At 37.2% G+C, this 27,698-nt stretch overlaps 1 protein-coding gene across 1 annotated transcript; it reads left to right on the top strand.

Annotated features, from left to right (window-relative positions):
• Positions 1-358: 358 nt before the first annotated feature.
• Positions 359-24,306, top strand: arhgef33 (Rho guanine nucleotide exchange factor (GEF) 33). The gene is made up of 17 exons (XM_022198492.2): positions 359-1,203; positions 4,415-4,458; positions 8,519-8,683; positions 9,887-10,008; positions 10,181-10,329; positions 12,428-12,544; positions 12,796-12,922; positions 14,562-14,694; positions 17,938-18,045; positions 18,259-18,351; positions 19,164-19,312; positions 19,408-19,500; positions 20,301-20,479; positions 21,918-22,378; positions 22,455-22,673; positions 23,133-23,272; positions 23,477-24,306. The coding sequence occupies exons 1-17, from the start codon at positions 1,152-1,154 to the stop codon at positions 23,595-23,597; spliced, it is 2,472 nt and encodes an 823-aa protein (XP_022054184.2). The 5' UTR covers positions 359-1,151; the 3' UTR covers positions 23,598-24,306.
• Positions 24,307-27,698: the final 3,392 nt, after the last annotated feature.

Raw genomic sequence — 27,698 nt, 5'->3', positions numbered from 1 at the left:
GAAGAAACTGTCACACTAATCATCGGGTAAACACATGCGCACACACGTGGATGCAAACCTCTGCTTTCGAGTCAAACTGTTATTAAAGATGTTAAGTTTTCACAGAATTCTATTTGAAACATGCTGAACGGACGGATGTACAGAAAATAAATGGTTTAAGCTGCATGAGAGGTACGAAAAGTTACGGTAAAATGGTTTACTTTGATATTTGACACTGTAACCCAATGAAAATGACATAAATCCAACATGAACACTCTAACTGATGTATTTCAAAGCCACAAAGGGTTACTAGTATCACCTAAACATGTCTTTAATCATTTTCTAGATTAACAGTAGGCCATGAACCTAATTGAAATAATCCCTCTGAAGCTTCCCTTCCTGCCACTTTGCAGCTTTGAGAGTCATAAATTTCCCTCAAGAGTTGGTTGAGACCAAAACAGAGCTAAAAAGACACTTAATATTAGACACAATTCTAGACTTTGTAGGGTAGCTATAGTATACAGTATTTATGCTGGGTTCCGAGTTTGGTTGCACCGCCACAACTGGCCAGAAAATCAGTGTTTGCAGGTTCAAAACATTGATACTATATGAAGTTAGATGAAACCTCGTTGACGCCAACCACGAGCTTTTTAATGTTTTCAGGAGTGAAAACATTAAAAGAACCATGATCCAAACACTTCGAATGCAGCGCTACCTCATTCTCAACTTCACTTAGAGTGGGGTATCCTCTGCTACAGTCGGTTTCTCCATCTACCCCCTGCACTAACTGGTCCTTCCGTTTCTCCGATCAGAGCAGCTGTATTTGTAAAATCATCCATATTAAAAAACCAGTCACGCCTCCCTAAATCTAATGAGTTCACCACAGTATGCGACTGTACGATGAACAAACGTCTCTCTCTCTCTCCTCCTGATCTTTCCCCTCCGTCCTTCTACTATCCGAAGACAAGGAGCTTTTTGTACAAAGGGGAAATCATAGGACTCACATGCTTTGAAAGAGAGAAAGTGAGTGATCACAGCAAAAGATAGGGTTTGTTCAGAAGCGAAGAAGGAGGAAGGGGAGTGGACGGAGGTCGTTTTGAGCTGGACAGGAACTTCAGAACCGGACAGCTGTGAGGAACTTCACTGGACCAGGCCTAGAGGACCACCTGAACATGGAGAATGGACAAACAGAAACAGAGGTGAAGACGGAGGACACGTCAGAAGGTAAAATAGGAGTTTAAGAGAATGAGCTGTAAATTCTGAAGAGATGCTCTCCGACTGAAGTTCCTCAACCGTGATGCTTTTGATTAAGTAGTTTAATATTGCTGCCACTGATTGACTGTTTAGGCTATAAAATGTAAAGAAAAGTATGAAAAACTAAGAAAATGTCAACTTTTGTTTAATATAATCCGACTAGAGAGTGGTCTCAAGTGGTCTCAGATGTTCTTCTCTTGAACGGTTGCAGCTGATAATAAGGAGTTCAGATGGTTTTACACAGAACCCTTCATGGTTTTATTCTGCAGAGCACTTTTTTCTTTAAATCTGAGAAGTGCGGAAATCATTAATCGGGCTGTGACACAAAAATGTATCTTCCAGCCAAAAGGCTACGAGGCAACTAATCATAACATCTGCATCTGCAAAGAGTATGAACATTGATTTTTCTGCTTTTAGGAAAGAAAGATCAATAAAGAAAGCGGCAAAACATGATTTGGGAAATAGATCGGCGCTAAATGTCGCTGCTGATACCAATCTTGACATTTAAAAGATGCAAAAGTCCAACTACAACTTATCAGATGACATTTTTCTTGAGGATCTTTCACATAATCAAATTATTCCGCGTTAGAAATGACGTGTCGTAGTTGAAAAGTAAACATCAGCGCCCTCTTGTGGACATTTCCCACAGAAGACATTGTAAATTGGCAGTAAAACCACAGGAGAAACTAATTTTGTTGATAACGGCCCATTTCCTGTGAGTGTCTCGGGAAGCCGGCGTGTGCAAAACCAGGAACCTGGAAAAGGGAAACAAGATGCAGCTGATTCTAATGTTCAGTTACTACCGATGTCTCCTGAGTCAAAATGTCTGACGTGAAAAGGTGCATTTCTAAACATTAACACGACATATCTTTGTGATTTCTGAACTGCAATTACTTTTTACATCAGACAACGGGTGGAATTTAAATTTAGCCCTTTTTGTTGATGGAGAAAAGTCATAAAAAGCAATTATAAAAGCAAAAACCAATGTCGATGTTTTGAGAAATGTTTCATTTTCATCTAATTTTTCAGGTGCTATGCTCATTTCCATGTGCAGTATTTTGTTTTCATGTATGACTTTACTTATTATCTCTGCATAACTTTCCACTTTTCTAATTAAGCATCATTATTTATTCTATTTCAGTAATATTTCGTACTTAAATCTTATTGCTTTTCTACATTTTAAGTGCTGCATTTCTTATGTTTGGTCATTTTGTTTTGTTTGAGCAACATCTCGTGAAAGAATTTCCAATGCAAAATACACTGAGAACTATAAGAAACATCAAGCGTTTTCCTGTTAACTTTTGCTAATTGCAGTGTTTTGGATTTTTTTTTGTTTGTTTTTTTTTGTGGGTTAGAAGTTTGAAGTCATTCTGGGACAACATGTTGACATCTCCTCCCTCACGGCCAAAATACAAATCCAAGCTGCCAGAGGAGACTGGCCACACTGTGAGCTCCTGCAGATAGAAAGACTCTGTTCTTTGACATCATTTATTCACCAGCTATGAAGCGTTGCGCAGTATTTTGACCCCCGTGGGCCTCGTCGGTTACGCATGATAATATATGTAAAGTGCGTATTTCAGACGACCCCCTTTGCAGTTTTGACAGTAGCTTCGGTTTGTGGCATTTCTGCAACAAACAAACTCATTGTTCGTTTCTGCAGCTGTCCCCCAAGCGATGCGTCTTAAAGGAAAATCCATCATAAATCATAATTTCCTCCTCAAGCACCATCATTCTGCAAACATGAACAATCCCTCAAAACTTCAGTAGCTTTGAATCTGCAGAGACTAATTTGCGATTCCATCTGAGGATGCTTATCGGATCTGCTTCCTTTCAAGTTGGACACAAAGATTTAACAAAAAGTTGAACTGAAAGGGCTAAAAAATGAGCCTTCACATGACTGCAGAAACACACTTAAAGGCATTAGAGGAGATTTAATTTCCTACGACTTTGAACGTAGCATGCGCATGCGCACATACAACCTCTCCCTCACCCCCCTCTAACGTCCCCCCTCTTAACATTTACGAAGAAACGCCCCCCTCCAGAAAGTTGCGTAGCACTCGTGAAGTTGTCTTTTACGGCTGGGTCCCCCTGGATCTTTATCTGCCATTATGTAAAAAAAGATGAGCAAACAAGTCGCCAGCTAACTACGAAGCTATACCAAAGCAACACATACAGAAAACACGGAAGTCCAAGGCGTACGTAATCTACGTAACTAGGCCTGAGCCGGAAGATTTTTGATTGACAGGAAAGGGAGCAAACCAAACGCCTCGGTCCGAGCGCGTTGATTGGCTGATGTTTTTCAGGTCCTGCCATGTCCACAGTTATTTTTTTTATTTATTTTTTTATTCTTTTAGAGACCATACATACAAGTCCACTAAAGGTCAGTATATTCATTTTATGTGAATCAGACAAATTAAACAAAAAAAAAACATCCTCCATAATGCCTTAAAACCTCAATAATGTCCTCGAATTGTCCTGACCTCAACTTCTGCGCCAAAAAACATTTGTCATGAGCCCAGCGGCGAATGTTTTCCTCGGAAACGCATCACAAGCAGACACACAGTCCGTCACATATTAATCTGGTCTGATAATCGTCTGAACTGTGCATGATACCCAAACACGTGCATCCACTTTAGGACGATCAAGTCGTAAAGGATGGAAAGTTTGGAATCCTGTGCTACTGAAATGTCTCCTGGTTTTTGCTCAGAGTAAATATGAACATCAACAGTTTAATGTTGAACACTTGAAGGCTTTCAACTACATTTTATCTCAAGAAAACTGGAAATCAGCTTGATATAATGAGATAGAAATCATGAGGAGACCGCTGTGCTGATAAATGCATCAATACTGAATTATCAGAGATTCCACTATCATAAAAAATACCCGTTTCATTTAATTGTTTTGCCAGAATTGGCACAAGTAGGTATTTATCAAGTAATCTAATAGGAATACTGACTGTAAATTATGTAAAACCTGCAGAATCTTAAAAAAGAATCTTTTGTGAAACCCAAAACCTTGATTTCAAAGCTATTTTTTTGGGGGGGGGGTTTGTGAGGGTTCTGAGAAAGGAATAAAACAGGTTTTGTTAGCGCATTGTTGTCCAAGATAAGAACTGCAGCATGAAATCATAGTCATGAAATCTGATGTCTGCGTGTTATTTTTCTTTTCTTTTCTAATCTAGAAACAGAAAAAAGTGTGGAAGAAGCCGGACTGGAGATCGCTCAGGTAATAAAAAAACATGGCTAACTTTGCCTCATAATAACCAGTCATTATTTCTTTATACTCGGATGTAGGAGCTCGGTTTAATAGATTTCCCAGTGAAAAGAATCCACCAAACGTTCCCTCCATCTATCAGGAGCAGATCTGATTGTTTTCACATTTCAGAAGGTTTCTGTTGCTCTTGAGCTAGCGTTAGCCAACTGTGCATCATTTATTACCGGGTTTAAATATGATCTTCTCAAGATCTCATGCAAATACTCACATCAAAAGTAACAGAAAGGTCAGTCTGGTCATTTGAGAGGTTCTCTGGTCAGTTATTCTACCTTCATGATCAGAAGAGAGGATTTTCCTAAGATGCTAACGTCAGCATTTCCTCCTTCAAACTGCAGTCTACAAATGACAGTCTGAGAAACACAGACTCAGACTTCCTGGGTTTCATATGTCACAAACCTAAAGAACCAATCCTGTTAACCTGCAGGGTGGAACTTCCTGGATTGTTATTCTCTTTTAAAATCGGTTTCTAGTTCGAACATCTGTGTCCAAATCCATCTAATATTAAAAGTTATTAATGTGTAGGGCAGAAGAGTTTTATAGTGTGATCAGAATAACTTCACCTTCTTATGTCATTTGCACATTTCTTTAAACTTCTTTCTATATAATTTTTTTTCAACTTAATTCACTTTGATTTTACCTTCACTTTTTACCTTAATATTCTGTGTTGTCTTATTGCTGACACCTTCATTGAATATCCATGCTGCTGGAACAACTTCATTTCCTTCTGGGGATTAATAAAGTCGTCTCAGTCAGACTCGTAGGTGAGCCGGTGTGCTCGAGCTGCAGCAACTAGTGCAGATTTGGGAAACGATCGAGGCAAAGACTTCATAATTCTGTAAATTCTTATTGGAAGCAGCTGTGAAAAGCTACATTTAAGTCATTTTAAGACATGAATTGATTATTTTCTCTTCTCAATGTGCAACTAATATGCAAAATATGCAGTTTTTAGAGGTTTAATCAACAACTGATGAGGAATTTTAACTGTTTTGATGCTCTGAAACTCTTCGTACCCCAGGATGTTTCATTCAAAGTGTATGTACAGAGATCAGATTAGGACAGGAATTGAGCAGCAAACAGTGCAGACGTAAATCAAAAGACGGCAGAATATCTGCAGCATTTAAACCATGCATGTATTAAAATCCAGATGATCCAGTCTCTTCTAATCAGAGTCCATGCCATGAAAAAACGACATCTTTCTCAGCTTCAATTTGTTTTAAGTCTCATGATATTTAATCAACAGATCTGAAAGTATGACACAACTGTGAATTAACGCTCGAGTTAAAGGTTTGAGTCCTTAACGTAGTAATTCAACAGTTTGTGCAGTGAAATGCACAAAGGCCCAAGGCCGTGCAACAAAAATAAGAAGAAATCTTTCAAAACAACGGTAAAAAATTTGGTAAAAAAGACACAATTTCATAAACAATGAGGTACAGATCTTATGATACAGACATAAAATCTGTATTTCTTAATGTGTGACCTAGTCAGGATTTCAATAAACTTAGAGATAAATTGCAAAGCTTAAATGTAAAAGTAAATATTTAATGAAATTGGAAACTCAAGCACTGGAACTTTTGACTTTTGGGTGCAGAATGAGGTAAAGATCTTATTAGTTGGGCATATTTTGGAACTTTAGTTCAGGAGAGGCAAACTCATCTTATTTCAGGTTCCACATTCAGTCCAATCTGATCTCCAGACCAGTAGAATCACAACATAATAACCTATAAATAACTGTAACTCCTATTATTTCCTTTGTTTTAGTGCATGAAAGTACATCCAGCCTCAGTTTATCATTTATATATTACAACTTACAGATGAAAATTTATCTATAAAAACTTTTATTCACAGGAACTGGATGATGTAGCCGTTTTATTTTATGATCAAAATGACAAAAATCAGGCGAAAAATAGATAAGAAATAACAAAAAGTAACAACAACAAGACAAAATATAACAATACAAAACGAAACACTAATGACAAATAATGAGACTAACGAAACAAAACAAAATGGACAAACGACAAAAATTGAACGAAAAATGACCAAAGCAAGAAACAAAACAACAAAAAAGTAGACAAAAAACATAAGTGAGACGAAAAGGACGATGAAACAGAATGACAAAAACGTGAGACCATCGACAAAAGTCAGACACAGAAACAACAAAAACAGGACAAAATATTAGAAGAATGAGACACAAAATGACTGAAGAACAATCTGGTATTAACGTCTTGTTAATGTCTTCTCTGTAATTTTTACACTTTGAGGGCCGGATTGGACCCTCTGGAGGACCACTTTTGGACCACGGGCCTCATGTTGGACACCCCTGCTTTAGTTGGAGTTTTAGATAAATTTTAGCTCACAAAAGCTCCCAAAAGTAAAAAGGAAAACTCACAGATCAGTGGGAGTTACTGAAGGGCTGCTAAGCTGATCATCGAGGGCAGAAGAAGCCGACCGTGGATCAGAAATGAGAACCATTAGTGTCGTCTGCCGTTTAAAAACCTGAAAAAACTCACTGAAGACGTGTTTGGATGCATCTGGATTCGAGTTTCTTGCCAAATGAAACTTTAAACTTGCTTCTCTTACACCGTTTTACTCCACATATCATGCAGCTTTGACATCTGCCGCCCTCACGGACTCATAAACTGTAAAAAAACAACACGTTTGAAGGAGCTGACTGCGGTTCTTTACGTCCGTTCTTCAGCCTCCAGGTGAACAGAAACGCTGAAAACAGGACAGACGCTCCATTCAGCCTCCCGCCTGATGCCTTTCACATGACCGAGAGAAAGGACAAGAAGACGGGGAAATGGAAAGATAGAGCGAGAAAGAAGCGCCGTGTAATGTTCCCATGAGCTGATTCACTTATCCTCAATAAATGAATTCAATCAGCCACGCATGAGAAAAGTCAGAATGGAGCTTCAGAGGAGGAGGAAGGCAGATGAAGAATATGTTTCTATAGAATAATAACAGGGAGGACGGGGATCAGATGATGAAAGATGCTGGAAAACCATGAAATGGATGTAAAAAACAGGAATCAGAGCATCATAATGGAGCCTAAAGATGGGAATTAAGAACTCTAACAGCGAGGAAAAAGGACACAAAATCCAAATCAAATCTAAATGAGCTCATATGTGGAGACTTCAAGGATGTAAAATAATGCTAAAAATGTCAGACAAAGACAGGATTTCAATACATTTCAAGATCAAATGTGATACTTTGTACAAGTTTTGTGCCCCTCAGGTAAATAACTGAATGAAATAAAGGAATATTAGCCCTCCAAAAAATTTTTTCCTTGTCTGAAAAAATCCAAACATTCAGCAAAAAAACTTCCCCAAATTTCTGAAAATTTGCAAAACCTTCAGGAAGAAAATTCCAATAATTCCTTAAAGGTTTCATTAAAAAAAAAAAAAAAATCCTGCAAATTTGACAAGAAAAATATTGTAAATATTTTCAAAAAATGAGAAAAATCTTCCAAAAAAACTGAAAATATCTAAAGTGTTTACATATATATATATATATATATATATATATATATATATATATCAGTAAAACATCTAATATTTTCTTTAAGAACATTCACAAAAAATCAACCAAAATCCAGCGAATTTTGGTTGATTTTTATGTGAATATTCTTAAACATTTTTTGACATTTCTTTTTTTCCACCAAAAAATGTTCAAAAATTTTCCAAAAATGTTGAAAATACGGACATCACAAGTTTCACTGTGAAAATATATTTATTTTCCACATTTTCAAACTTTAAAACGGGTCAATTTTGACCCGCAGGACGACACGAGGCTTAAAAAGTAAAGCACCAGAACTCGTGACTTTTGGGTCACAGGAATCATTTTTACAAAGGAAATCCCCCAAAAATTTAAAATGAAGAACTAAAACAACTCCTACAAAGAGTGAGGAATTAGCCTACAGGTAATGAAAACAGAAGAGCAGCTCAGAAACAGAAGACAGAGAAACACTGAGCTTCTGTTCAGTTTTTCATCTCTTTTACTGCTCCTTGTGATGCAGCTGCAGGGCCTGGTGGTAGAGCTGCGCGAGGGGCTCCAGGCCGCTCTGACGGAGCTGTGCGAGCTCCGCCTCAGGGACCAGAGCCTGGAGGAGAAGCTGCAGGAGCACCAGACCGACGTGGACGACAAGATCATGGGCCTCAAGAACTCCCTCAACACATTCAAGGTGCCGCAGATTGGACACAGCGGACACACTATTCTGGGATGTTCAGAGGCCTCTAATGTAGACCTTCTGACAGGAAGGCAGCAGCACATTAAACACAGACAGGATGAATCTGCACGCTGAAATAAGTGATTTACTCCTTACAACACGACAGCGTCGGGGTTTAACTGTTTCTAACGAGGTGGATTTGCTCACTTGTTGGAATTTAAATGTGAATTTGCAACAAATATACATGCAGAAATCATAAATATGCACATAAAGTAGAGAAGTTTTGCAAAATGTTCCATTTTTGGTGCACACACGTTGTAAAAAATTCATTTTTTATCAGTTTTTATCTGTAATTCTTATGTAAGGGCTTACTTTTCTTTCAAAGACTTACCCTGTTTTGTTAAATTACACATAATATCTTGTAAAATCACAGAATAAAGGTTTAATTTGCAACAAAAAAAATTAAAAACAGATTCAAACATCTGGGATTTCACAAACAGTAAACTGACAGAAAAAAAATACTTTTTACTGTATTTAAATTAGTAAAAATATAATTATTTTATAGATAAATACTGTAGTTTAATAATTAAAGGAAAGAAAAATACGTAAATCAAAAATTGAAGAAAGGTTTTCCTGTGTTTTTGCAAATTATAGAAAATATGTAATAAAACCCTTAAAAATTATTATTAATTTACTTGTTAAAAAAACAACAAGTCCAGACCAAACTCTAAATAATGTCAGTTTTTAATGTCTGCATTTTTACTATTATTTGTATTTTTTTCAACCATAAAATGACAGTTTTACTGTTTTTAAAACAGCATAAATTGCATAATTTTACAATTTTTATTATTTGAATTTTAAATTATGTTGATTAAGGAATAAAAACATTTTTTAAATTTTGTTTTGTGTTGTGTATAAAAAAGGCTAAAACTGTAAATAACGTCCACATCAAATCTGTATTTTCAAATCATAATTTGTTTTTGTTGTTTTCGTAATGTGTCACCAAAAAGTGATCCTGTGATATTAGATTTAAATTAGCTTAAAATATCAATAATTTCAGATGTGTCCTGTTGTTTTCTCTTTGACAGCTTTTAAGCATCAACAGCTTTTTGTTGTTGTTGTTTTACTGGCACCCTAGTTGCCAGATTTCACCATTTTTATTGACTTAATTTGTCATTTATTTACATTTTAGTGCTGTTTCTTGCTGATAACCTGCAGGAGGAGCTGAATGTGGCTTTGTTCCACATTAAAGACGTCTCCAGCAGACAGAGAGACGTTCAGAAGAGGATAGAAATGCTGCAGTCAGAAAACTACAAAGACATCATCTCTACTCCACAGAGGTAGGCGACAAATGCATCGTATATCTGTAGTTTTCTGACCATCCTTCTTTAATCTGACTTCTACAAACCGTGAACGTCTCAGAGTTTCCTGAACTAAGGTTTACCGGCAGCAAAAACATAAACCGTGTTGCAGAATTTGGCCGATAATCTTGTTTTCCTTCAACCACAACAGCAGAAAAGGCTCCAGGGCAGATGTGCTGATGTCATCAGGGGATGAACACATCTGTACGCCCAGCCAATCAGAGCTCAGCGTCATCCAGCAGTTTTTCTCCAATCTGCCGCTCAGCGTGTCGCCACAGAGGAGCATCACGTCCACACAGAGTGAGTCTGTTTAGTATTTATGTCTACACACCGAGAGAAAGGTCTGGAAGAACGAATATCACACCTACACGACCATTACACCTCCTCATCTAATGGTTTGAGATTCTCACTGAAGGCATCAAAGCTATGAACGAACACAGATGGAATTATGGAGGAAAAAAAAACAAGTCAAAACATGTTTCATATTTTAGATTCCTCAAATGATTCAATTTCAACTAAAAATTAGCATTAACGATTCAAAATTTGCCCAAAATAACTTGTAAAACAAAGTGAACTTTGTCCGAAACTACTTTAATTGGAGTAAATTACTTTAAAATTTTTCGATAATGAATTGAAACTTGTGTTCAGTGACTCGAAATCATCCAAACAGACTCAAACTTTATCCATTAGGAGTAAATATTTGTCCACAGTGACTTTAAAAACTCAGAAATTCTCTAAACATGTTAAAAATGGTCCAAAAGTTGTTAAATCATGTCCCAATCAATTCAAAAGAAGTCCCTGATAACCCTGAACAAGTCCCAAGAAACTCAAAAATTATTCAAAATTATTCAATTTCAATTAAAAATGACCAATAATGACTCACAACCTGTCCATTCTGTTAGATTCTTTGATTACTGCTTTGAACACTCTTGGCTTTCTCTGGATGAGCTTCATGAGGTAGAACCTGAAATGTTCTCCAACCGTCTTGAAGGAGTTCCAGAGATGCTGAGCACTTGTTGGTCCTTCTGTCTTCACTCTGAGGTCCATCTCATCCCAAACCGTCTGAATTGGGTTCAGGTCAGGTGAGTGTGGAGACCAGGTCATCTCCAGCCTGGAGGTGTGTTTGGGCTCATTGTCCTGCTGGAGAATAAATGATGGTCCATCTAAATCAAACCTGATGGGATGTCATGTCGCTACAGGTGCTGTGGTAGCCATGCTGGTTCAGGGTTCCTTCAGTTTGGAATAAATCCCCAAAGTTCCTAGATGGTTCTTCGTAGGTTGCTTGGTACTTCCCAGATGGTTCCAGGTAGATTCCTGGGTAGTTCCTTGATGTTTCCTGGTAGGTTGCTGGGTAATTGTTAGATTGTTCCTGGGTAGTTCTGAGATGGTTCCTGAATAGTTCCTAGGTCACTCTGAGGTGGTTCTTCATAGATTCCTTGGTAGTCCTTCGATGGTTCTTTAAGGATTCATTCACAGTTTTTGCAATTTTCTGGACTGACTGACCTTCAGTTCTTAAAGTAATGATCGACTGTCGTTTCTCTTTAGCTGATTGGTTCTTGCCATAATATGGATTCTAACAGTTGTGAAATACGGCTGTCAACTGTGGACCAACCTGACTTCTGCTCAACACAGCTGATGGTTCCAATCAACATTAAGAAGCCAAGAAATTCCACAAATGAACCTTGACAAAACACACTTGTGATGGAGAACCATTTCAGGTTCTACCTCATGAAGCTCATCCAGAGAATGCCAAGTGTGTTCAAAGCAAAGAATCTAACAAAATGGACAGAATTTGCGTCATTACTGGCAATTTTTAGTTCAAAGTGAATCATTCTGAACAAACCTTGAGTTTCTTGGGACTTGTTCAGGGTTATCTGGGACTTCTTTTGAATCATTTGTTTCAACTCATTATTGAAACATTTCAAGTCATTTACTACAAATTTCTCCTTGTTTTACAAGTTATTTTGGACAGATTTTAAACTATTATTGTCAATTTTGAATTCATTTGGACAAATCCCATCATTTTGAACAAATTTTGAGTTTTTTGGGACTAGTTCAAAGTTCTTTTGGGTCTTTTACGACAAGATTTAACAAATTTTGGACAGATTTTGAGTCATTTTGTAAAATTTTAACACATTTTGGGAAATTTTGAGTGGTTTTGAAGTGGTTTAGAGTCATTTTGGATGAAGTGAATCATTTGAAGAATCTAAAATATAACATGTTTTCACTTGTTTTTGTTTACTACATGATTCCATTTGTGTTCATTCTTAGTTTTGATGCCTTCAGTGAGAATACTGAATGTAAATAGTCATGAAAATAAAGAGAAACCATTACATGAGAAGGTGTGACTGCTAGAGTATAATATGATTCATTTACTTACGTAGTATTTGTGTTGCAGCGTCCGTCTCTGAGCAGGATGTTCAGCAGAGAGTTTGTCCGCCCAGATCTCCACTGTGGGGAGACAGAAACAGCAGCAGAGACGAGACAGAGACGCACAGCAGTCCACCTGAAAACAGTGAGAAAAACACTCACACTGATGATAAAACTGCAATGTCCCTGACTACAGTACAACCTCACACACATTCATGGCCTCCAGGAATAATCATAAATGTGACGCTTTACCTGGCAGCCATTAGCTTAGCATAGCAGGAGAATTGATTCAAAAAGGTAGTCAAATTCACCTACACTGTAAAAAGTGAACATTTTTAACAGTGATTTATCTTTAATTGACCGGAGAAACAATAAATTGCGTTTTTATTTTTGCAGATAAGAGGCAGAGAGCTGCTCTGGAGCTGCTGGAGTCAGAGAGAGTTTATGTTTCTCATCTGTCTCTGTTACTGAAGGCCAACATCTCCTTCAACGGGTCAGAAGCTCTCACATCCAAGGATAAACGGTAAACCTGCTCACGCACACTTTATATACACTACCGTTAAAACGTTTGGGGTGACTCAGACGATTCCATGTTTTCCATGAAAATTCACATTTTTATTCATGAGCTAACAAAACTGGACAAGGGTTTTCTCCAGCTGCAATAGTCATTTACCACATTCACAATGTCTAAACTGGATTTACCATTCATTTAATGTGATCTTCACTGAAAAAAAGAAGTTTTTCTTTCAAAGATAAGGACATTTCTAAGTGACCCCAAACTTTTGACTGGCAGTGTAATAAAATGCAGTAAAATGCAGTAAAAATATAGAAAAAATCTAGTAAAAACATAGTAAAAATGTACCAAAAATTAATAAAACATAGTAAAAATATAGTTAAAATTCAGTAAAAACACAGTGAAATACAGTAAAAATACAGTAAACAATATAGTAAAAATATAGCAAAAATAGAGTAAAACTACAGTAAAAAATAGAGAACAAATGCATTAAAAATATAGTAAAAATACAGTTAAAAATAGTACAAATACAGTAAAAATATCGAAAAAATACAGTAAAAATACAATAAAAAATATAATAAAATAAAGTTAAAAATAGTAAAAACATATTAAAAATATAGTAAAAATACAGAAAAAATATAGTGAAAATACAGTAAAATATAATAAAAATAAAATAAAAATACAGTTAAAAAAACTGTTAAAAATTACAGAAAAATATAATAGAACATATTGAAAATACAGTAAAAATTTGGTAAAAATAGTCAAATATAGTAGAAATTGTTTCCAGGTACAATAGTCATTTACCACATTAACAATGGCTACACTGGATTTATCATTCATTTAATGGTATCTGCATTGAAAAAATGCTTTTCTTTCAAAAAAATCTGACATTTCTAAGTGACCCCAAACTTTTGAATGATAGCGTAAATACAGTAGGTCGCATCTCTGAACCAGACTTTACTGAAATGATCCTGTAATAAATGAGGAGATAAGAAGGAAAGAAGAATGACCCAGACATCTCCAAACTCATCTAATGCCCTCAGATCAACAGAATGTATCCAGAGCAGCTGCTGATCTAATTTAAGAGCTTACAGTGAGGATAGAACAGGAAATCAATAAATCAAATAACAGCAGGTAATAAACACCAGCAAACAGAGCAGATCGTGTTTTTAGAAAGCCTCTGTTTGTTCCTGTAATGACTGCTGGGCTGCAGCACACGTGTTCCCAATAAGCAGCTGAACTGGGTCCAGTTTTATCTGTGAACAATCACATTTATGTTAACCTACTTAACTTAGCCAGATGTCTGTCAGAATGTTTAGTATATTACATGTTAGAACCAACATGAAGCTGCCTCTGTATTAAAACCATTTCTAGGAGCTGAAAATGAGTCGCATGTTTGCAACAAAGAGGATACATTTCATACAGTTATTTACTGTATCCACAAATGATTGCATCTAAACATGTGCAATGATGCTAGAATTTCAGAAAAGTGTGATAAATGTCATGATGAACAGCATGTTTCCAACAACAAACTGCACTGAAATCCTTTCACATGAAGGTTTTCTAACACTAAGACAGCAGAATTATGTAAATATTCATCATAATTGACCTGGACTTTGCATGTTTTGTTCTTTCTTGTCGTCTCCAGTCCGTTTCCCAGCTGTCTGAGGTTTCTAATCCAGCAGCATCTCGACCTCCTCCACACTCTACAGGAACGAGTGCTCAAGTGCCAGTGGCAAGGCATCATGGGAGATGTATTCATGAGGCTCACCAGCAAAGAGGTAAACACAGGAAAGTACTGCGCATTTCACACCTCAGTCCTAATCATTAACCCGAAAGCTGAAATGTTAAATGGTGTTTAAAGCTGCTTAAATCAGGAAAGTCATCCTGCAGTTCTAAACTCGGCTGTTATCGTCCTTAGGTTAGATTTATCAATGGCATTTTATTTTGAAAAAGTTAACAAATTAGAGTATTTATCAGAGCTGTCTGGAAAAACAGATAATTATCAACTCATTTCACCAGAAACTGAATCAAATCTCAGCTCAAAATCCTGATATTTTATCAAAATCACTCGACTCTACGTGTCTCGTTTAAGATTTCTGAAAAAACAAAATGTTTGCACAAACTAGACTCTGTAAAAAAAAAAAAAAAAAGTAAAAATTCTACTGCTAGGGATTCAGACACAAAGACAAAAATACAGACAGCAAAAACATAGTAAAAAAAACTGAAAAAACCCTGAAAAAATATAGAAAAAATAAAGTAAAAATACAGTAGAAACACAGAAAAATATAATAAGAATAAAATAAAATAAAAATACAATAAAAACAAAGAGAAAAAATATAGTAAAAATACAATAAAAACACAGAATAAATAAAGTAAAAATACAGTAAAAAATACAATAAAAACAGAAAAAACATAGTAAAAATACAGTAAAAATACAATAAAAACACAGAAAAAATATAGTAAACATACAGTAAAAAATGTGATAAAAATACAATAAAAACAGTAAAAATCTAGTAAAATATATTAAAAATACAGTAAAAAAATACGAAAAATATAGTAAAATATAGTAAAAATTTTGTAAAAAATGTAGTAAAAATATAGTAAAATATAGTAAAAATACACTAAAAATATACACTTCTGGTTACAGCTGCAAAGAAAAAAAATACAGAAAAAACACATCGTACATGTCAATTCTGTTATTTGTAAAATACATAACCCAAGAAATTCAGTTATTAATTTTTATCTTGTTTAGCTTTATGGCAATAGGAGTTTGTTTTTCTGCATCTTCCATGAAAGAACAGATCTATTTACCCTCCAAATCCCCCAAAACCCACTGGTGGTTTTCAAAGGCATGTTTAATTAAAAAAAAAAAAAAAAAACTCACCAAAGTTGGAGCATTTATCAGAGCCAGGAACTGTAAAAAATAGGCTGAAACATAGGATTTTGCATTTTCCAATTGTCCTTGAACTGCTCATCTGTGAAGCAAATGTAAGTTTAAAATCAACAACATTTTATCAAAATCACTGTATTCAAAATGTGACAAAAAATAAATAATTTGCAGGAACCAGATTCCATTTTTTTTGTGCACAACAGTGAAGTCGTTCTTAATTCAGCTGTGACTGTGAATGTGGACGATTTATTAATAAGCACCATTTACTTGCAGGTGAAGAGGATGTCTCTGGATTATCTCACGTCAACATTTAATAAGTTCTACAGCTGTATTCCCTCCTTTTTTATATAAATGTGTTGATTAATTTTTCAAAATCCCAGCCTGATGAGCTTCAAACCTCCCTATCCATACATTTTAATCTAAAAATTTCGTCTTTTTTTTAAGCAGTTTTGCATATTTTTGAGGAATCTGTGACTCACTTCACACAATCTTGCTATAAAAAACTGTGTAAAAAGAGTTTTCTTTCTTTCAACAGTTCCACACTCAGCGCCGCTCCAGGAAAGTTAATCAGCTGAGGTCAAAAGATTCGACTTGTGAGGAGACCTTTAGCATGAATCTGATTCACTTTGGCAGCAGCGATGGGGATAAATGAAATGTCAAATTCCAGCAGAGCCACGCCGAGAAGAGATTTAACACAAAGACAACAGGGATTCTTGTTAGAAGATGACTGCAGGCATTAAAAAAAATGAATGAAAAAGAAGTGGATTTTTATAAATGAAACAGTTATCTCTAGTAAGACTTGTAAGTGCACTGACTGCTCTTCATTCTCCAGTCAGTTCTAAAAATCCTTTAGATATTCTGAAAGTGCAAAATCCAGCTGGAAGCCAAAAGCAGCCAAAACCACCGAAGCTAATGAGTTAAATCTATTAAATCCAATGAGTGTCTGATTATGTCTGAGTGAGAGGGAGGAAATGCAGTAACTGGTAAGAACACCTCGCTATTTATAAAAATTAAAAGCAGATGGTTCACTGAGAGTTATGAGAGTTTAGTTAGTGATGAGTGGAGGAAGGAAAATAACAGCGAAGAAATGAAAAGCTAATCAAAGTTTAAATGAATCATTTATCTTTAAAGTGTTATAGAGAGGTGAAGTCCTGCCTCCACAGTTGGGACCTTGTCTTTAAAAAGAAGCCAATGAGGAGAGACAAATGAAATCAGAACATTTAGAGTGTATTACACACATGATATTTGTCATTTTAGAAAATCATTTTGCAGTCAAGAAAGCTAGTTTGTCTTTAAAAGACTGTGAAATTTGGCAATTAAAAAGACTGAACAACCCAAAGTCACATCGCTGCAGTTTTCAAACGTAGCCAGAAAAATGAGATATTGCCAAAAAGTGCAGTTCCTCAAATGTCTACTAGAGGCCGACTAAAAAGCGAGTCATTCCCCATAGACATCAATGTTAAAATCCCTAACTTTACAGAACAAAAACACGTGTTTAGAGCCTGATATAAAAAGATGTTTTGGTCTCTTTAGCAAATTTCCTTGTTTGTGATGACTACAAGATGGCTGGATTTTTATATAACTGAACCATTTAAATTCTATTAAAGCTTAAATTTTTACATAATTAATGGAGACACTGCTCTGATTGGTGGGTGTGTCCTGTCCTAGATGAACAAAGCACTGTTCTGGAAGCCTATAGGTGACATGACAGACAGTTTGTTCATCTTTTATACTTTCTCTAGGCTGGAATTGTTGTTGTTTTAATAATAATAATAATAATCTTTATTTACATAGCACTTTTCATACAGGAGTTGTAACACAAAGTGCTTTACAAACAGACAAATAATTAAAATAGATGAAAGAAATTGTGACCTTTGTGCACAAAAACTGTTAAAATCCTGATAAAGCAGACTGTATGTCTGATAACAAAGTCTCTCCTCAGCAAAACACAACAAGATGGTAGTTGTTTAAATCTGTCCAGATGTGTTTCTATCCACAATCTGGATGCCTGTTGACGGTGAATAAAACAGTCCAAACTAATCTGACAGTGACTTTAGGACATTCAGTGGAATCTATGTGAGTGGATTAGACTCATTAAGGAGACGCAAACCTGGATGCGTTTCTCTTTCAGAGTGATTTCCTGGACTTTTACGTCTCCTACCTGAAGGAGCTTCCAGACTGTCTAGCCGTCGTCACCATGCTCGCCTCCAGCTCCGTCAAGTCTTCTGCCTTCATCGAGGTAAAATGGAATAAAACAGGAAGAAACAGTGAGGCGATCAGAGATGCTTCAGTGGTTGGATTTCGAGTAGATATGTTGCCTCTAAAAGGGTGATTTCAAGCCCTGTTTGTGAATAATAGCTTCAATCACAGCTGAACACAGTGTCATTTCTTACTGAAATGTTTCCTGATTGGTCCACCTGTGCTGCCCTGTGCTCTGATTGGTTGCTGTCAGAGTGACATCATGGGAGATGAATCCAAACCGTCGCTCCACACTTTGCTCCTTCAGCCGGTTCAGAGGATCCCCGAGTACCTGCTGCTGCTACAGGTCAGATCAACTCACACGTTTTAGACAAAATAAAGACTTTTATTTATTGTTTTACTATCTTAACAAATACACACAATAATTTAATAATTGTGAGTGTTTGTTTAGTTTTATTTCTCCCTGTCTGTTTTGTTTGTCTGAAGGAAACAAAATCCACCGACTGTGTGTTCAGTGATGGGAATTAATTGTGTTTATTCAAATGCAGCTTTGGGGTAGTTGTAGTTTACTGAACCTTTTTCATTTTATTACACTTCATAATTCCACTCCACCACATGTCAGAGATACATATTGTATTTTCTTCTCCACTACATTTATCGGAAATCTTTAGTTACATTTGAGGTTTTGCATAAACTTTAAAAATACAAGATTTTACTAGTAATCTATCTTTACTTTGCTGTACTAGTAGTTTATTCAAGTCTATGCCAAGGATCTAAATAATTCTTTTAATTTATCATTAAAAATAATCATATAATAAACAGACAAGATCTGTGAGGTGGTGATTAGAGAGATTTAAGAGTGGGAGTTCGGCTTTCTTACCTTTAAACAAATCAAACTACTTCTTCCTGTCTAAAGTTTTGATGCTAAGCTAACTTCTGTTGCTTCTTGCAGTTTCATTTTTAAACAGCCAACATAATAAAGTGGTATGTTCTCATCAAACTCTCTGCAAAGAAAGTGTGTATTTTACATAATAATAATAATTCGGTTAAGTTTGCGATATGAAACTTTGACATTATAGAAAAGAAAAAGGATTTAACTACAAAACTGAGCTCTTACCCCTCTGGATCTGTATATTTTCTATATATTTGTGTTTATAGGGACTTCTCCGGCAGACAGATGCGGATCATCCAGACTACTACCTGCTGCTGGTGTGCGTCCAACAGTTCAGATCCTTCACGGCTCAGCATCACCACCTCCTGCAGCACAACCAGGAGCTGCTGCTGCTCAACCGCAAGGAGGTGAAGAGGTCAGGATTCACAGACCGAAAGCAACAAAACCACATAAAACAAAAACGCGTGCAGTTAGAACCCGTGTGAAGAAGCTGTGTTCTGGTCTCTGCAGGTCCACCATGAAGCAGCTGCTGAAGACGGTGGAGAGCGGAGTCCAAGGAAACAACGTGGGCTCACCGTACCCCTGCAGCAGCACTGCAATGATGTGAGTAGAAACGCTGCAGCTTTCTATTCCATCAGATCATGTTTCTTTACATTTACACTGGAAAAAATGCCCCTCTTAAAACAAGAAAAAAAAACTAATTTCAAAGAATTTTTATCTTGAAATAAGTGAAAAAATCTGCCAATAGAACAAGTGAAAAATGGCTTAGTAAGATTTCTTGAAATAAGATTTGATATTTAGAATATTGAGATCTTAAACTTAGCTGGGAAAACTTATTTTAAGCTATATTTTATCAGGATTGTCAAGCTTAGGTGTCTTAACCCTCCTGTTATCCTCGTTTACAGCACCAGAAAATATTTTTGCCTGGTCTGAAAAAAAAATCCAAAAATTCAGCAAAAAATTCCCCAAATTTCTAAAAAAAAATTTGCAAAAATCTTCAGCAACAAAATTCCTTAAAAGTTTCCCTTAAAAGTTTTATTTCTAAAAAAAAATCCCAAAATTTGGCAAGAAATAAAAAAAAATTGTAAATATTTAGAAAAAAAAACTTCCAAAAAATCTTAAAAATATCTAAAGTGATTACTTATATATCAGTAAAACTTCTAATTTTTTTAAAAGAACATTCAGGGGGAAAAAATCAACCAAAATCGAGCAAATTTTGTTGGATTTTGGTTGATTTTTTTCTGAACCCTGACAATTTTTCACTGTAAAATTCCCAAACATTTTTTACAGTGCAGGATAATTGGAAGCAGCTAATAGCTAACTTTATCTGCTTCCTTTAACATACGGCACATTTTCTGAAGTCTGTTGCTGTAAATAAGGTTTCTGAATCATTTATTCCTCAGAGATCATGCTAACCAGGTGAAGCGCAGAAAACAGTGTCTTCTGGAGCAGATCCAGTCACATCGTTTTCAGGATTGGGATCGAGACCAGGACCCTGAAGCTCACTGTTACGACGCCGATTGGCCGTCCCAGCTGCCTCTTTTCAGCCCCGATCTGGACTCGAGGAACCACAAACCAACAGGTCTGGATCACAGGAGCTTCTGATTCTGAAACTGATGATCTCTGAGTGATTTCTGTTTGACCGGACATACTTTAGGCATCAACAGGAATCTGGAGAAACAACAGAATGCTTTAATTGAAGTACTTTTCACGTTACAGAACAGCTTACAAAACATAATTTCTGTTTTGCACTTATTGCAGCAATCTGCAACAAGTTTTGGATGTTAGAAAGTTCGGCAGGGTTTAAACTTCTCTTTGATGCTTCTCATGGCTACTTCCAGCACTTCTACCATCAGACGCAGGACAAAAGAGTGCATGAATTTCCCCATTTGCCCAATTCATCGTGTTTCAACTCACTACAGCATTTAAGAGTGGTTCGTTGGAACCAAGCAGCAAATTCTGACACTAAAAAAAGAAGCCAACATAAAGCTGCAGTTCCTCAAATGACCGCTAGAGGCTGGCAACAGAAGTAAAACAATCCCATAGATACCTGTGGTAAAATATTCAGCTTTGCAGCAAAAATGAAAATCTTTACAGATTGATATATAAAATAGTTTGGTGTCTAGCTATTTTCACCATCTGTGACAACTCCACAGAATAGATTATTCTAGAACTCAGCCATTTAAATTTCATTAAGGCTTAGTTATGTAGAATTAGGTGTGTAGTTGCTCTGAGTGACACATGGGTGCAGTTACAGGACAGTTTATGGACATTCGAATGGACCACCTCCTCTCCATCCACCTCTTAGCTCAGTTTTGGTTTATATGGAGCCAGTAACTGCCAAGATGGCCACAGAAACCTCACTAAGCTTCAAAACTAACCTGCAGAAACCTCAGAGTGATGTTGCAGTGGATTCGTCCATCTTTAAATATGGTCTGTTTGGAAGGCAAACATTTTTAGATGCAGTCATACAACATTGAACTCTTATGAAAACACGTGAAGCTTCTGTAAATGACATCACTGCTTTCCAACACAGGCTTGACCATTGTCCTCCTAAAGGAAGGTCTGCTAAGTTTTTGCCTCTCAGGGAAGGATCAAGAACTGACTCAAAGTGTTAGCCCCTTATGGTGGTTGTGGAATCAGTTGTCCACAAATGGTAGGTTTAGCAGTTCGATCCTGAGTCCCTCCACATTCCAAAGCGTCCACTGGGCAAGATGTTGAACCGGAAGTTGCTCCTGATGGCAGACAGAGTAGGAACTCTTCAGTCATTGGTGTTTGCTTTGAGGTAGTAAAGCGCTAAATAAGTGCAAGCGGTTTATCATCAGCAAAGATTAGAAGACTTAACATCTTGGACTCACAAGACTGGGTCCACTTAGTGTCTTGATGCCAATTTATCTGTTCCATGTCCTATCTGAGGGTTTTGTAGATCTGTTTGTTCATGACATCACTTTGTGTGTCCAGTGTCACCTTCATGCCTTTCGGACAATTTCCCCATCAGTTAACCAACCTTTGCCTTCCAGGTCTCAGCAGCATCCCAGAGAGTGAAACCTCTGACAGGTCCATGTCCTGCCAGCATCATCTTCTTGCCAGAACTGCAGAGTTTCGGCAGGTTCAGCCGGGTTCTGCTCTGGCCGACGCCCTCGGAGAGTTCCTCCTTCCTCCAGACCCTCCGGGGATGGAGAGTCTCTACGAAGAGGACGGAGGTTCCCTTCACGATGCGAATATGTTCGACCGCTGCTCTTCGGCCTCTTCTGATTCCTCCATTGACATTGCGTTTGTGAAATGCCCCAAAGCCCCTTCGGCGTCGCATCATGCTGTAGCAGCAAATGTGTCGACAACCCGGGATGTGTTTGGTAATGGTGGAAGCCAAGGTAACGGGTACAGCAAACTGCCCAACCGGGGCTGCGTGTCTCCGGATGAAGCTGTGATGATGCGCCGCTATCAACACCGCCCCCTTCAGGCCAGCCAGCGTAAAAGCAAGGTGAGCAGTCAGCTTTATGTAGAAATACTTTCAAAGTGTTTTTACACATAAAAAACCAAACTTCTCTGTTGTTTAGTCTCTGAACGGGCTGCAGATGGAGAACACAGTGAGCGATAGTGGACCTTTATCGGACCACCTCCAGAGGGTGGGACTGGGTAGCCACGCCAAGCTGGAGCGCCAGGGTAGTAAGGGCAGCAAAGGAAGCTCCACCCCGTCGCGAAAGGTCCACACCCCCCTGATGAACCGAGTGGAGGCTGAGAAACAGAACCAGGATCTCCACGGGCTGCTCAGCATTGTGGGTTTCAGCAAAAGATGTGAACAAATCAATGTCTTTACAGGGATTTTGTCTTCAAGAATCCACATTTAGATCAGTTTTGGATGCTCTTTAGTATCTAGTTGACTACATATTAGCAGGCGACAAAACCGCTGCTGATTCCTACAACAAGAAAACAGGCATTAAAATTTGAGAAAGATAGATAGATGGATGTCTGGATGTCTAGATGTCTAGATAGATGTCTAGATAGATAGATGTCTAGATAGATGTCTAGATAGATAGATGTCTAGATAGATGTCTAGGTAGATGTCTAGATGTCTAGATGTCTAGATGTCGAGATAGATAGATAGATAGATAGATAGATAGATAGATAGATAGATAGATAGATAGATAGATAGATAGATAGATAGATAGATAGATAGATAGATAGATACTTTATTAATTCTGAGGGAAATTCAACTTAAACTTTGTGTTCAGCAGGACTCTGGGATCCAGTCGTGGGGCGATGAGTCGAAATGGAGGACTGGGACTGAAGAGAACAACCATGCTCAGTTTAGCGAGAGGAGTCGGAAGGACAAAGGAGGCTTCAGGAGCTCTTTCAAGAAGCTCTTCAAGAAGAAGTAAGAACCTTGCATGGAAATATGCTCATAAATGGTGTGACACTGGGGCTAAAAGAGAGGAAGAATTTTCAGGAAATGGCAAAAATGCCAGAAAAGCCACAATAAACAAGCTTTCCCTTCGAAAGTAGCATCAGATTTGTCCCCAATGCTTCCACTTTCGACATAGAAATAAAAGAATTTACCCCTGCTCTTTTTTTCCAACAGAACCGGTGAGGATAAGAAGGACAAGGGAGGCGAGAAAACACCAGAACACCAAAACAACGGCGATCTCGAGAAGAACTCCAAAGCGGCACATCTGGACATAAACCGTGGAACAGCTGTGTGAACACAACTCTACGAAAACACACAACAAATATGCAATATGACACATACATTTCAACATACATACTAATAAGTGAAAGCAGACACCTAACTGCTGTAGAAATGCTGTACAAGTAGAAGCAACTTGTCCACTAAATGTCCATAAATATGATTTTTATTGAAGATCCTGCTCCTGACCTTCACTCTGAGGGAGAGCACTTAATATGCTTTTTTATAAATAAACCAGCACTGATGGTTGAATTTTCGCTTGTAATTGGTGTTATTTTGTCAGACTTAGTATTACAAAGACTGACTTGCTGTCGCCAAAGAGTCAACTTGGATAACTGTGACTATACAGTACAGAAAATAAGCTTTTTGTCGATTAAAATGTAAATATATGATTACAAACTGGATCACATTAATCTCTGTGCTGTATATATATTCCTGCTTCATTTCTGTTTTCTTCAAGATTTCTAGACAACTAACCCATTTTTTCCCTTTCTGGCTCTTAATGAAGCAGCTTTGGTTGCATTCTAACTTCTAAATCTGTGCAAACTTCAACTTTCCACCAGTCTTCTCAGTTTCTTCAACAATAACCAGAACTATATACTGTTGCATTTACTCAGGAGGACATGTAGTTTGTGTATCTTATTTTGTCCACGTGATGATTGTTTCTATGAACTGTTTTAAGCCAGAGGAATGTGACGATGTTCAATAAAGCTCCACTGACTGTTGGTTTTGTGGCTCAGCTGGTTGATTTTTTAAACTCTTCAAGGCTCCATTCTTCTTTATTCTGTTCAAACCCTCGAGTCTTTCGATGCCGTGTGTCACACGTGTTGTTTTCTGAATTCATCATTGTATTTTCTGTGAGAAGACAATGCGTTCACGACCACTTGAAAGGAACAACGCTGTCTTTTTGTACTTACAAAGCTCTCTGTAAGAAGCTGTTGGATTATTTATCATCTCTCTGAAGGGTTCGAAAACTCAGGCCTGTCATCTCTGTTCACAAGACTGCATTTCCTTGAAGATCCCATTTATGAAGACAGAACTGTTTTCTGTTAAAGGTGGGAAAGGCTTTAAAACTAAAACTTTCAAACTGTTTAAGCTTCCAGTGAGTTCTATGAATGTTCCCATTTTTCTAGACTTTTCTACTTGTATAATTACCTTGATTAGGTGATGGCAGGACACTGTTGTGATTAAGAGTCTGAAAGTAAAAGTTTTAACTCGACTCAGATCAAAAGCCATATACAGTCATGGAAAAAAATTATTAGACCACCCTTGTTTTCTTCAATTTCTTGTTCATTTCGATACCTGGTACCTAAAGGTATATTACCTGAATAATACAATGAACACGATAAAAAAACAGCTGATTCCATAATACTTCATGTCCTATCTGACGTGCTTCAGCTCCAGTGTATTCCCAGGGTATATACGAGGACATTTCATGTCACCCAAACCCCAAGAGTGCTTTCCTGCTGACATTCAAGCCGTAGCACAACTCAGAAGTTGTCAGCTCTCACATAACACCTAAAACCAAAGAATTATGTGAAGACACAAAGGCAGCCGTTCATTACACCAAGAAAAAAACAAACCCAACATGGTTCTACCAAACTGCTAGCTGGTCAGGAAACATCTTTCTACCACCAGATGACCGTCAGTCATCTGTTCCTGTGTCAGGAATCGTCCTCAGACCTCCAGGAACCTTAAAAATGAGTGGACACTGTGGAGAAATGGGACTTGATGGTTAAGGACAGTTGGAAAGCGACTTGTTGAAGCTGGGGATTTTGGATGAGCTACTCGGTTAAACCAACATTTTAGGTGCATGTCCAGGGATTTAAGGTGGAATGTTCCTTTAAGGTGGATGTGTGAGGACCTTGTAGGTGGAATACTTCCTGAAACCAACCTTTTAGGTCTACATTCAAAGACTTAAGGTGGAATATTCCTTTAAACCAACCTAAATTTCATGTTTTGATCATTGTCAAGTGAGAAACCTCAATCCAGACTCCTCATGAAGACGTTTGAGATTTATGCTGCTGTTATTTGTTTAGTCCAGACTAAATGACAGAAATCCACAACTGTAATTTTATTTCAGGACTCGGTTATTAAATGTCAAAACAATCCATGTGACTCTAAAAACTCAACAGCTTTACAAACTCTAAGACTAAACTCTCCACAAGGATCCAAAAGAAGCTGGACTTCTACACGAGAGCTTTAATTATTCTTTATCTACTTCCTGAAAAGTTTGGTCAATAAAAAAGGCAAAAACTAATATTTTCAGCTGAATGAAAGACAGACTGTGATTTTTCTGCTCACATGTTGTGTTGTTGTAAACTTACTCTTTCAACCCCCTGGAAACCAGCGTTTGTCCTGTTTTTGTTCCTCGGTGACCCTAAACAGCCGGTTGTAATGTTTTCTGAGCAACACACCATACTATGATGTTTTTACAGTGAAGGTTCTACTGTGGAACCAGTTTGACATGTTCAGGCGTTCTTTGTGTGAAAACTCAGAGATTTCAGGGATCAGAAGGTGGTTTTCAACTTTCTTTGTTAACTTTTTGCTTCAACTTCAAACTAAATGTCCTTCACTAAGCCAGCCCTCTGGACTTCCAGTAAGCTGTGTTCCTATTGGCTGTCCAGGTGGCTGCTTGGTGTCATCAGAAACACCTGAGCAGCTCAGTGTCTTCCTGCTTTATGTCTGCAGTCAAACATTTCCTCTGCTTCTCATCACTGAACCGGTTTGGTTCTGTTGCTTTAGTTTGTTCTTTAGGCGTTGGCTTGCAGCTTCCAGCAGTAAAATCCTCTTTAATGTGTTTCTTGGTGTGTTTTAGGGCTTAGTACTGGATAGTTGTCTTGGTGAATGTGGTTCTTTAGCCACAGTTAGCACATGATGCTAATGTGTGCAGTGATTAGTGGATTTGGTGCAGCTGAGTTGTGTCTTTATCTTGGCTGCAGTGAGTCTTTAGAGGTTTTTGGTTGTTTGTGAACCAACGTTGGTTGTCCAGAAGGTAAGAGTTCCTGTCCTGATTCTCTGTTTAAAGAGCTTCTCTGGTAGGCTGCAGGAGACTTTAGCGTCTGGGTTGTGCTAGTTTGGTTTTTGTACGGTTTCATTTGGACGGCTATCTTGAGGCCCCTCCATGTGGTTTAGTGAGGTTTTCTGGAACAGTTCTACAGAGCAACCTGCAGCAGAAGAGACTTTGAGAGTTTTTAGGAAGTTCTGGAGACCAGACTTTAGAGCAGCACAAACATTTGTCAGCAGTTTGAGCAGGAGAAGGTGAGCTTCAGAGTAGAAATGAGAAGGAAACCTTGTTGACCCGTGTGGTGAGGTCCTGTACCAAGAGTTTGAGCAGGTTGTGAAGAGTCTGTAGTTCTTTGGTCTGAAAGCACCAGAAGAGGAGAAAACAGGAGATATTGTTGGTTCTTCTGTCGCTCTGCAGTTTCCAGTTTCTATTTTAAATGATTTACTGTGTGAGCCCAAGAAGACTTCAATAAACTCCCTCCATCCCCTGAACACATTTTATTACCATGTTAAATCTTTTTTTTTTTTAATGTTTTTGAGTTTTAATCATAGTTTTTTCTCTTTGCTTGTGTAGTTTTGTCATCTGTGTGAAAGGTGCTAAACAAATAAAGTTGAATTGATAAACTGATTAACTGAATAACTCATGATTGTGACAACAGAAGTGTTTTTATTCTGAATTAATTGTTTTTTTATTTTTAAGGTTGGGGTTAAACTCTTGACAAAAAAAAAGATTAAAGAAATAAACTGCATTAAAAAAGCAATTAAATCAAAGGAAAAAAACATTTAACACAAAAATTGAAAAAGAAAATATAAAATGAAATACAATTAAATTAGATTAAACAGACAAAATATTAAATTAGATAAACAGAAGATAAAAAACATGTAATTATCAACAAAAATATTAAACATTTAAAAAATTCCAAAACATTTAATTAGATTATTAAACCTTTAAAAAGTCTGAAATGAAAACATCAAGTTGTTTCTTCAAACATTTCCTCTTTCTGTGTTCTTGGTTTGACTGTGGACAGATTTACTAAGAGCTCATTTCAGAAAACTGCTTTCCAGATAAAGTCTACTAGTAGTTGAAGGCATCGATCAAACTAATGTTACC

Source organism: Acanthochromis polyacanthus, chromosome 15 (assembly GCF_021347895.1).
Source record: "Acanthochromis polyacanthus isolate Apoly-LR-REF ecotype Palm Island chromosome 15, KAUST_Apoly_ChrSc, whole genome shotgun sequence".
Lineage (NCBI taxonomy): Eukaryota > Metazoa > Chordata > Actinopteri > Pomacentridae > Acanthochromis > Acanthochromis polyacanthus.
Note: the sequence above shows the minus strand (reverse complement) of the source record. Positions and strands in the feature narration are given on the sequence as shown.

What these genes read in the sequence shown, in the direction of transcription:
- arhgef33 (XM_022198492.2), top strand. Translation starts at nt 1,152, where the DNA reads ATGGAGAATGGACAAACAGAAACAGAGGTGAAGACGGAGGACACGTCA. An exon ending in AGTACCTGCTGCTGCTACAG is followed by an intron (nt 18,352 to 19,163) that starts GTCAGATCAACT and finishes TTGTGTTTATAG; the next exon opens with GGACTTCTCCGGCAGACAGA. An exon ending in CCAGCCAGCGTAAAAGCAAG is followed by an intron (nt 22,379 to 22,454) that starts GTGAGCAGTCAG and finishes TCTGTTGTTTAG; the next exon opens with TCTCTGAACGGGCTGCAGAT.